The sequence below is a fragment of the Protobothrops mucrosquamatus genome, unplaced genomic scaffold, assembly GCF_001527695.2.
Source record: "Protobothrops mucrosquamatus isolate PMUCROS unplaced genomic scaffold, P.Mucros_1.0 scaffold_278, whole genome shotgun sequence".
Lineage (NCBI taxonomy): Eukaryota > Metazoa > Chordata > Lepidosauria > Squamata > Viperidae > Protobothrops > Protobothrops mucrosquamatus.
This window is the reverse complement of record NW_015386354.1, coordinates 1,119,703-1,131,455: the sequence shown is the minus strand read 5'-3', so window position 1 is coordinate 1,131,455 and position 11,753 is coordinate 1,119,703. Positions and strand designations below refer to the sequence as shown.

General features: G+C 48.0%; 1 protein-coding gene across 1 annotated transcript in view; it reads right to left on the bottom strand.

Moving 5' to 3' along the window:
• SF3B2 (splicing factor 3b subunit 2) overlaps positions 1–11,753 on the bottom strand; it is a 22,636-nt gene that overhangs the window by 1,620 nt on the left and 9,263 nt on the right. The window contains exons 10-19 of the mRNA XM_015831745.1: positions 10,554–10,688; positions 10,150–10,230; positions 8,527–8,754; positions 7,278–7,427; positions 7,092–7,181; positions 6,015–6,122; positions 4,593–4,700; positions 3,691–3,833; positions 2,992–3,093; positions 2,613–2,712 (exon numbers count right to left, since the gene is read on the bottom strand). Of these exons, the coding sequence (XP_015687231.1) occupies positions 2,613–2,712; positions 2,992–3,093; positions 3,691–3,833; positions 4,593–4,700; positions 6,015–6,122; positions 7,092–7,181; positions 7,278–7,427; positions 8,527–8,754; positions 10,150–10,230; positions 10,554–10,688 (1,245 nt within the window). The remainder of the gene's footprint in view (positions 1–2,612; positions 2,713–2,991; positions 3,094–3,690; positions 3,834–4,592; positions 4,701–6,014; positions 6,123–7,091; positions 7,182–7,277; positions 7,428–8,526; positions 8,755–10,149; positions 10,231–10,553; positions 10,689–11,753) is intronic.

Here is an 11,753-nt window from a genome sequence, read left to right as displayed (position 1 = left end):
CCCAGAATCCCCCAGCCAGCAAGCTTTAAGATGGGTGGGCTTCAACCCCCAGAATCCTCCAGCCAGCATGCTTTAAAATGGGTGGGCTTCAACCCCCCAGAATCCCCCAGCTAGCATGCTTTAAGATTGGTGGGCTTCAACCCCCAGAATCCCCCAGCCAGCAAGCTTGAAGATGGGTGGGCTTCAACCCCCAGAATCCCCCAGCCAGCATGCTTTAAAATGGGTGGGCTTCAACCCCCAGAATCCCCCAGCCAGCATGCTTTAAGGGTGGGCTTCAACCCCCAGAATCCCCCAGCCAGCATGCTTTAAGATGGATGGGCTTCCCAGTCCCAGAATTCCCCATACCAGCCATAATATACTATATACATACACAAATACTATCATTAATCCATTGAAGGGGTTAGGTTTGCACTAAATGAATGGTTATAAGTCGAGGACTACCTGCACTATAATTGTGCCTCTTTTCCTTGTTCTGTCCCCAGCTTTCTTTAGTTCTGTTCTTAGTAACTACATGAACACATCTGAGTACATTTTCTTGGCAGCAAGTGCAGTTCGCCGTTACGGTTTTCCAGGTTGTTCTTTGTCCCAGTCTGTACATACAGTCCTGAGATTTCCCGGTGGCGTGCCATCCAAATGCCAAGCATACCCAATCCCGTTAGCTTCTGAAACTCCAGCCCCCCCAAATCCCCCATCCAGCATGCTTTAAGATGGGTGGGCTTCAACTCCAGGATGCTTTGCTGGGGAATTCTGGGAGTTGAAGTCCACCCATCTTCCAGCCGCCACGGCTGGGAAACATTGCTTTAAGGCAGTGGTTCTCAACCTTTTTAATGCTGCGACCCCAACCGGTCGTAAGTCGAGGACTAAACCGGTCGTAAGTCGAGGACTAAACCGGTCGTAAGCCGAGGACTACCCAACCGGTCGTAAGTCGAGGACTTTCCCTGCCCTGGAGTGCTGCGCATGCGTGGTTCCGCCCCCTGCGCCGGCCGAGGCGTAGCTGGCAAGCGGCAGAGACGGAGCAGGCCGACCACCAGCTGGCCCAGCCCAAGGGAGGTAAGGCACCCGCCGGAAAAGGACAAAAAAAATGGCGGACAGCCTTGCTTGGCGACCCCCGTGAAATGATCGATCGACCCCAGATGGGGTCCCGACCCACAGGTTGAGAACCACTGCTTTAAGGCATCCATCCTTCCTCTTTAATGTGAAACTATGATTTCCTTTATTATTCAGTCAGGTTAGGGCTGAGTGCGTGAAGCCAGATTGTATATTTGGAAGGATCTAGATGATATAAAATTAAACAAGTGACTAGTATGTTCTTCTGTCTTAACTCCAAGAAAATGTGTTTCTTTCTTTGCAGCTGGATATACCGGAAAGTCAAGGGCCCTGGCAGTCTGGGGGCGAGAGGGAATTATGGGATTTGAAATCCCATCCCTCTGGAATCGTGAATGTTAAATCAGCAGGGGCTGTGTGAAGAGTTCCCTCTGCTGAATTAGAAACGTGCAGGTAATTTATCCCCCCCAAAAAAGAAATCCATGTTCCTTTTTAGTGAACTGTGCGAAGTTACGACAGCAGTGAACAAAACGACTTGCGACCAGTTTTCACCCTTGCGACCTCTTTTCCCCAGGGTCACGTGATCAAAATTCGAGCACTTGGCAACCGGCACGTTATTTACGACGGCTGCGGCGTCCCGGGGTCGTGTGGCTGCCCTTTTTGGGAGCTTCCCAGCCGGCTTCCGCTAAGTAAAGTCAATGGGGGAAGCCAGCCTCACTTAACAACTGCACGATTCGCTTAGCAACCGTGGCAAAAACGAGTAATAAAAACCAGGTGCAACGGAATGAACTGATTAGCTTAGCAGCGGAAATTCAGCTGGGATCGTTAAGTCCGGGATTAACTGCGTCCCACAGCCACAAGGGTAGTTCTCAAGTTACAACCGTTCGTTAAGTTACAACAACACTGAAAAAAGGGACTTACGGCCGTCTTCCCCACTTAACGACCGTTGGCAGCCTTCCCCGTGCTCACGAGCTTGACAACCGGCTCATTATGACGGTCGCAGCGTCCCGGGGTCCTGTGATCACCCTTTGGCAATCTTCTGACAAGCGGAGTCAACGGAGGGAGCCAGTTTCACTTAACAACCCGTGTTCCCAACTCAACAACTGCAGCGATTCGCTTAACAACTCTGGCACAAAAAGTCGTAACCTGGGGCAAAACTCACTTAACCAATTTCTCACTTAGCGACAATTGGGATGGGTAAGTCAAGGACGACCTGTAATGCAAAGCCACATTTTGCTAGACCAGGGGTGGGCAAGCTTGGCTCTTTTATGACTGGTGGACTTCAGCTCCCAGAATTCCCGAGCCAGCCACGCTGAGGGGAAAGGGAGAGGTTTCCAAGCTGAGCCCATGCTGGCTCAGGAATTCTGGGAGTTGAAGTCCACGAGTCATAAAAGAGCCAAGGTTGCCTACCCCTGTGCTAGACTACAATTCCCAGCATTCTGTATAAAGTTGAAATTTGATTGATGCCCCATTCAACCACCAGATGAAGTTGGCCGGGCTCCAGGGGCAAGGAGAAAAGGGTATCTAGGGCCCATCTGAAGCCAAAGAGAGACCAACCCAATCCTTACCGTGGCCATGTCGTAGATATGGGTGGACCCCATCATGGCACCCCCGACCGTGGGCATCCGTTTCTCCGGCAGGACCGTGAAGAGCTGAGGCGTCTCGCTGCTGTTGGGGCAGAGAGTAGGCAGGAAGGAAAGAAAAAAAAAAAGCGTAGAGTACTGTGAAGTGGTTTATAAGTCTAAGTAAGCAATAGGTGTATTTTAGATATTATAAGCAAGCAAGAGAAGTCCCACCCATGGGATGCAGGCAGCACGCAAAACCACACCGCCTCTGGTCCGTGGAAAAATGTCTTTCCACGGAACCGGTCTCTGGTGCCCCAAAGGTTGAGGGCCAATGTTCTAGGGTTCTCAAAACCCAACTTCTCGGAATCAAAAGCACATTTACCCGTCCATGGCTTCCTCGATCTTCTTCTTACGCAGCTCGATCAGCTCCGGCGTCTCCATGCCGGCAGGCACTGAAGAAAAGCCGCCTGGTGTGATGAGGCCGCTAGGTCCAGAGGAGGAAGAGGAGGAAGGGGGTCAGAACCACGGGACAAAATTTACTGGGGTCAACCGGGAGGCTGCCCTCCTGGTTAGGGATGTCATTTATTTGGGGTGGGGGAAATCAAACCATGAACCCACTCCTAAACTAGTCGCCCGATTTGCCCGACAGGACAAGACGTTAACGGGTGGAAGACCAGCCTGGAACTAAGGAGGCATTTCCTGACGGGGAGAACAATTCGCCAGTGGAACGGCTTGCCACTAGACTTTGTGGGCGCTTCATCACTGGAGGCTTGTAAGAAGAGACTGGACCACCGTTCGACCGGGATGGTATAAAACCTCCTTGCCTTGACCTGGAGGTTGGACTAGAAGATCTCCAGGGTCCCTCCCAAAACTTGAGTTATTCTGTAATTCTGAAGCTCAACTGACAGGAGATTTGGGAGGGGGGGGGGGAAAGGGGGAGGCTGCTGGTACTTATCCAGCTCATAGATCAGCAGCCAATCCCAGTCCAATGTTTTCCTAGGGACCCTCCTGACTCTGAGCAATAGGTTTCCATGGAGATTTGGATGCTTTATCATCACATCTCCCCTATTTGGAGCCTGACCTATCTGCTGGAGTGATGAAGCCGGTCTCGTCCGGCTTGTCTTCGTCGCTGTCCTCATCTTCCTCCTCCTCCGAGGATTCTTCGTCCGAAGGCTCCAGTTCTCCCCAAGGGGTCCGGTCAACCTCTTCTTCTTCGGCCTTGGCCTAAGGGAGGGAGGAAGGGAGGGAAGAATGAAATTGAAAGAGAGAGAGAGGAAGGAAGGAGGGAAAAAGTATAGGTAGGTAGGTAGGTAGGTAGGTAGGTTGATAGGAAGGAAGGAAGGAAGGAAGGAAGGAAGGAAGGAAGGAAGGAAGGAAGGAAGGAAGGAAGGACATGGAGAGAGGGAGGAAAGAATGAAATTGAAAAAGAGAAAGGAAGGAGGGAAAAAATTGGAAGGAAGAAGGAAGAAAGGAAGGAAGGAGGAAAGAAGGAATAAATTGAAAGAAAGGAAGGAGGGAAAAAAATTGGAAGGAAGGAAGGAAGGAGGAAAGAAGGAATGAAATTAAAAGAGAGAAAAGAAGGAGGGAAAAATAATTGGAAGGAAGAAGGAAGGAAGGAAGGAAGGAAGGAAGGAAAAAGAATTGGAAGGAAGAAGAAAGGAAAGAAGGAAGGAAAGAAGAAAAGAAGGAGGGAGGGAGGAAAGGAAGGAGGGAAGGAAGGAAGGAGGATGTCAATTTGGCATAATAAAAAAAGTATAATACAGAAGGCCTGAACTGTGACTGCGAAACTCTTAATAGCTTCCCGTTTACCTGATAAACGAAGAACGCGCAGCTATTCTCCACTTCTGGGGAAACATTGCTGTAAAAGCAGGGGTCTTCCAACTTGGCCCTTTGATGGGCGTGCCTGGCTGAGGAATTCTGGGAGTTGAAGTCCACCAGTCATCAAAGGGGCCAAGTTGGAAGACCCCTGCTGTAAAGACATACCTGGAATTCAGTCGCGTTGGTCCCAAAGACATCTCCATACAGGGGCTTCCCTGTCTCGTCCACAGGAGGTTTGCCCCAGCCCCCGGCATGATACCCAAACGAACATCCCTATAAGGGGGGGGAAAAAAAGCCATAAGATTAATTCTTTGGCAGCTGCCCAAAACTAGCCAGGATTCTGCGTTTCGCACAATCTTCTTAAGCAAGATACATCGAGAAGGGTGGAAGAGAATTTAGCAGAATATCCCAGTCAGAACTCATACATTTGTACACTGCAGCAGAAAACGTTGAATTGTCTTTCCTTTTTTTCCCGCTTTTATAAACTGTTCCTGAAAATTTTACAAAGGGCATAAAAAGGAACGCAAACCAATACAAAGGAAAAGCAGAAAAAAAAAGAGAGAAAATGAAAAAAAAGAGTCAAAAGGGCTGAAAGAATTAAAAAAAAAACAAAAACCCAAAGAGGGAACCTCCAATAAACAGCAAATATAAATATAAAGTTATGTCTTACTCCACAATTAGAATAATAATAATAATAATAATAATAATAATAATAATAATAATAATAATAATAATAATAATAATAATAATAATAATAATAATAATAATAATAATGATGATGATGATGATGATGATGATGTTGGAAGGGACCTAAAAAGCTTACTTTTATCAATGGCTAGAAAAACAAGTCAGAGAGAAAGGAATGTGACATGTAATTTTGAATATATATTAGTAAGAAGGCGGCTATTGAGTGATTAATTAATACTGTTTATGATAATTAACTACATCTATTATTCTTAGTTAAATACATGTACCCAGATAATACGCTGTTTGCTAAATATTGAAAATGTTCCCTGGGAAAACCCCAACCCCAATCCTAATCCCAACCCCACTTCATCCCTAACCCTATTAAAACTAATAAAATTTATATTAAAGAAAAAAGAAAAAAAGCTCACTTTTTCCCATTATCCAGCTTTTTTTTCTCCTCATAGAAACAACTAAGTGCAATTCTTCCCATTTTATGGAAAAAGTCTATAAAGGATTTCCAATCAGCCATAAATGTAGACATGAGGGGTCCTTGATGCTCTCTGAGCCGGGTGGTTTTCTTGCAGATGTTTTATTACCCAACTAGGTAACATCATCAGTGCTGCACGATGATATGACGGATGACGTTACCTAGTTTGGGTAATGAAACGTCCGCAAGAAAACAACCCAGTTCAGAGAGCACCAAGGACCCCTCGTAAATGTAGATATTGTTCCTTCTCTTATCATTTTTTCCCCCCTTTCCGACAATTTTCCTGTGGTCTGGCAGGCAGGTGGGTCTGCCGACAGGCTGTTGAAGCAACAGATTCCACAATCTTTGTCGGTTTGCAGGTTGCGAGGCTGGATGTGACCCTCAAAAGATGGGAGAAAGCATGTCGAACTCACCTCTGGGATGGGAGAATTCAACCCCGGGATTTTCAAGTTGGGATAGGAAGGCGGTGGGCCGTAGCGCTGCATGGCGATTAGCCACGGAGGAGGAACTTTGTGGGCGTTCTTAGAGACACACACACACACACACAAAAGGACACAACGTTAGTGATGGAAGCCTCGCCATTCCCCTCATCTCCTGCCCACGGGCTCTTTGCAATCATCCTATCTGGAAATCTAGAAAATATTCACTAATCCAGTCAATAGCAAGAGCAGACACATTCTGCTCCATAAAACAGGGATGTCTAACCTTGGCAGCGTTTTAAGAACCAGTGGACTTCAACTCCCAGAATTCCTCAGCCAGCATGTACAAAACCAACATTAAATGGCTGGTATGAATGCGTGTTGTTACCGGGGTTTATTATTTTTATTTCTTTTATATTGTGCTTTTATGTCCTGTAAGCCGTCTCCAGTCGCAATGTGGGAGTAGGCATCAATATAAATTTTCTACATGAATAAATATACATTATCCACCCTCGTTTTTGCTGTTGGGCTTGTAAATTTATGCAGTTTTCTTGTCTTTTTAGTTTTTTAATGAAGGGGCGCGTGATGGCTGAGCAGTTAAAGACGCCGAGTTTGTCAGCTGGAGAGCTGACAGCCTCGGTTGGAGACCCGAGTGCCTGCGCAACGGGTGAGCCCCCGTCCCTTGCTCCAGCTCCTGCCCACCTCGCTGTTTGAAAGCAGGCAAATGCAAATAGAGAAATAGGTACCACTTTGGTGGGAAAGTAACAGCATCCCGTGCGCGTTCCTGGCCACGTGGCCATGGAAATTGTCTTCCGACAATGCTGGCTCCCTCGGCTAAGAAGCAGCGATGAACAACGTGCCCTAGAGTTGGACATGACTGGACAGGGGAAACCTTTACCTTTAATTTAGGTTTTTTTTTAATCTTTTATCTTTGAAATGAAAAAAAAATATTAATGAAGGGAAATGGCTTCCCTCCTTGGGCAGGTTGGCTTTTGAAAAAAGGAAGCATCTGTCTGTCTCCCAAGGCTCAGCTCGGAGGCCGCCGGTGCTAGCAGTCTCCCGGTGACTTACCGGCCCCACGGGCATCCCCAGGGCGATGCGCAGCTCATCGGAAAGATCTCCCGGCTTCTTCTCCTTCAGACGCGTCTCAAACTCCTTGCCCTGGGGGGAGGAAGAGGAGAAAAGGGAAGGATTCGGCGAGGGAACAGCGCCACTAGCCTCGCTCCCGCCCGGTGGAGGGAGGGGCGGCCTTGTCACCTCGTAGTACAAATCGCCGTGAATGGTTAGCTTGGGCTTCGTCTGCCACTTGAAGAAGGCGTCGTGCAGCTTCTGGTAATCGATGTCGATTTTGCCCATCTTTGGCCGGACTTTCTCCCGCATTTTGGATTTCATGGTCTTTTGTTCCTCCTGAAGGGACGGGGAGGGGACAACCACAGGAAAGTCAGCAGACGGGGAAAGGGTCGGGCGGGAAGAATCAGGACCCTGGGATCAGTTCCCATGAAGCCGATTGATCGCTCCTGCCTGCGCACAAGTGTGATGACCCAGGGCACAGCACCGCCCTTTAATTGCTCCAAATTTTCCCCAAATGCTCCCACATTTCTGGCAAGCCTCCAAACACAGGAAGACACCCACACCTTCAGCCGCCTCTGGCTGCAAACAGTTTCACATACAGACTGATTAGGAGAGGAATTTACTCAAGGCCACGGAGATAACAAGGAATGACACATACAGCATAAACCTAACCAATCTGTGTGAATACCCGCTTGCCTGAGCAGTCTCAGAAGGGAAGCCAAAATACAGTCCGAGATCTTTGAACATCCAAGCAACGTTGTCAGCCAGTCCAATGGTCAGAGTTTCCGGGTTTCCAAGCAGAAGTCACAGAACAAGAGATCAGCAACAACACACACACAACTCCAAGGAATCAGCATTTGTTCCCGACAAATGCCTCTCCCTCGACCTCCACAGGGTCCCGTTCCAGCTCATTTTCCTCCGCAGATTCAGGCTCCGACGGAGGCATGACAAGTCTTTAGTCAACTACACGTAATCCTCGGCTTACGGCCACAATTGAGCCCAACATTTCTGTCGTTAACTGAGACTTCTGTTAAGTGAGCTTTGCCCCATTTTAAAACCTTTCTCGCCACAGTTCCAGGGTCCTTTTGCGACCTTCCGACAAGCCAAGTCAACGGGGAAGTTAGATTTCACTTAACAACCGTGTTGCTAACTTTACAACTGAAGTGATCCGCTCAGCGACTGTGGCAAGGAAGGCCGTAAAATGGAGCATAAGTCACTGAACATATGTTTCACTTAGCAACACACCCTTTGAGCTCAATTGCGATCGTAACTCAAGGACTAACCGTACCGCCTACTCTGTGGATACTTTTATTTTGCTGTGGGTTTATTTTGCCGTGAGTCTCCCTGTCCTGCAAACATCCAGGTCGTGGAACAGCTCCGTGTGTGTGTGTGTGTGTGTGTGTGTTTGTGTGAACAACAAAGCTTCCTACCACACCTTTTCCTGTAGGGCTTCCCTCATCTCTTGGATCCCGGTGCGCTTAATGAATTCCGGCAGCTCAAACGGAGGCTTTTCGATGCCTCTCTTCCCCTGGAGATATTTGCGCTTGAAGCACCAGTGGCGGGGGACGGGAACCGAGTTGCGGGTGGCCTTCAAGTGGACTAGCAGCTTGGGATCCTGCGCCGTCACATCGTGCATCTCCACCACATCGGGGCGGGCCACCAGCTGCCGGGAACCGAAGGCAAAAATATATATATATATATAAAAATAAAGTCCATTCTCTGCTGGGTTTTTTTCAACTGCCTTTATTTATTTATTGAACTGAGTACTTTATTTGGCCAAGTGTGATTAGACAGGTCAACCAAAGTGGCAGAAGTTCAACGGGGAAAGCTTTCCCCTCCGCCTGATGCACCGGGGTCAGTGACGCAGCATTGGGGGCGTCTGAGTCTTGGGCAAAATCTTCCATCTGTTTGGTTTCACAGTTTTAATGTGATTTTTAATAATGTCCATTTGGGTGGGACAGCCACTTGTCTGGAAGGGAAGAGGGTCTCCTGCTTGAGCAGGGGGTTGGACTAGAAGACCTCCAAGGTCCCTTCCAAGCCTATGAGTCTACGTTCTAAATGACTCTGGGCAACTTACAACTGAGCCTTTCCTGTCTCCAAATTTCTGATCAGGCAGCTGCCCCCCAACGGCCCCCAAACAGGCATCCACGCCGGGGATGTTTCACTGGGCAGGCTCCAGCAGAAAGAGGCTGGGCTCCAGGGCTCAGCTCATGCCCGGAAGCCTGCCACCGCGCATGGCATCAGTGGGCCAACAGAATCTAGACGTCTCCCCTAGAAAGTGGGAAATGGTGAGTTCTAGTCCCGCCTTAGACATGAAAGCTGGCTGGGTGACTTTGGACCGATCATCAGGAGACGGGGAGTTCTAGTCCCGCCTTAGCCATGAAAGTCAGCTGGTTGACTCTGGGCCGGTCTCTCTCTCTCAGCCCAATCCAGGCTAGAAAGCAGGAGATGGTGAGTTCTAGTCCCGCCTTAGACATGAAAGCTGGCTGCGTGACTTTGGACTGATCACCAGGAGACGGTGAGTTCAAGTCCCGTCTTAGCCATGAAAGTTAGCTGGTTGACTCTGGGCCGGTCTCTCTCTCTCTCTCAGCCCAATCAAGGCTAGAAAGTGGGAGATGGTGAGTTCTAATCCCGCTTTAGGCATAAAAGCTGGCTGGGTGACTTTGGACCGATCACCAGGAGCCAGGGAATTCTAGACCTGCCTTAGGCATGAAAGCTGGCTCAATCCAGGCTAGAAACTGGGTGACAGTGAGTTCTAGTCCTGCCTTAGACATGAAAGGAGGAGGAGGAGGAGGAGGAGGAGGAGGAGGGGGAGAAGGACAACGACAATGACTGTGGGGTCCTTGTTGTTCTCTGAGCCTGGTGGTTTTCTTGCAGATGTTTCATGACCCAAACTAGGTAACATTGTCAGTTTGAGAAGGGAATGAGGTTTGTGGAGAGGAGGAGGAGGAGGAGGAAGAGGAGGAGGAGGAGGAGGATTAAGTATGTTCACCGCGTTACTTAGAAAATAAAAAGGTGGGACAAAAACCTAATAAATGAATCAAGGAAAGCCACACACCTGCTTCAGCTCAGCCACAGTAAAACGGTTCATCCGTCGCAGCTTCTTCTTGGACAATTTGGGAACTTCCGGCTTCTTGTCCTGAATTTTTTTTGGAGAGAAGAGGTTTCTTATCTTACGTAGCAACTCCCCCCCCCCCCCGCATCTTATAGGGGAAGCTCATAAGAAGGGCTGAGACAGGTCCCTTTTTTTTTTGCCATCTGTCCGCAAGAATCTTAAAACTCTGGGGTGAACTGCCCCTACGGCTGGAGGTTCCATTTCTGTTCTAACCACCCAAAACCAAGAAACTTCTTTTGTTTCAAACAGAAAGCTAAAGAGAAGGGAAAACAGGGCGTTCTCCCATCAGACACACACACACACACACACACACACACACACACACACACACACACACACAAGCTCACCTGCTCGTCGTCGGAGCTGTCGTCGCTGTCCTTCCGTTCTTCCTCAAATCCCTTCTTCTTCGGCACAGCCGAAGCCGCCAACTTGTCTGCTTTCTCCGGCTCCTTTTCCTTGTCCTTCTTAACATCGTCGGTCAGCTGTGAGGAAGGGAGGACAACAGTCGGGGAGGGGTCGCCCAGGAGGCAGAAACAAGTTACGGGCAGTCCTCAACTTACGACCATTCCTTTAGCGACCGTTTGAAGTTACAAGAGCACGGGGAAAAGTGACTTAGGACCAGTTTTCGCACTTACGGCCGTGGCCGCATCCCCGTGGTCCAGGGTTCAGAATTCAGACGCTTGGAAATTGACCCGCATTTATGACGGTTGCTGCGCCCCCTTTTGCGACCTTCCGACAAGCCAAGTCAGTGGGGGAAGCCGGATTCGCTTAACGACCGTGTGGCTAACTGAACAACGGCAGCGACTCACTTGACGACGGTGGCAAGCAAGATCGTAAAATGGGGCAAAACTCACTTAACAAATGTCTCACTTAGCGACATGAATTTTGGGGTCAATTGTGGTCGTTAAGTCAAAGACTACCTGTACAATTTTAGTTTACTAAAGCGTCAGCAAATACATACATACCTTAGATATCGAATGATAACATCTATCCCATTGCGAATTCTATGGCTCCCTATTATGGTGAATTTATTCTGGGTTTCATCTTACTTTAATATATTATCTCCATTATTGTATTGTATCTCCATATATGTGTGTGTATATAGATGTGTATAGACGTGTTGTGTGTGTATGCATATATATGTGTGTCTGTGTGTGTATACATACACACACATACACACATATATACACATACTATATGCAAATACATATTCAGATTTCTTTTTGCTGGCAAGAGTTAAAGATTTAACATATATATACATACACACATATATCTATACACATACACAAATATATACATATACATATACAGACACATATCTATACACATACACATATACACACACACACATTCATCCTCTTCCCCTGTCTCTTGTAGCTAACAAAGTGAGAAAGAGCCTGTGGCCTAGGGGCAACACTTCTGCTTAACATGCAGACAGCCCAGGTTCGAATCTCAGCAAGGGTATGTCTGGCTGATGAAAACCTAATAAGGTTAGAAATAGCTATCCCAGTACTCCCTTAATTCTTTGTTAGCAATCCAAATTTTGA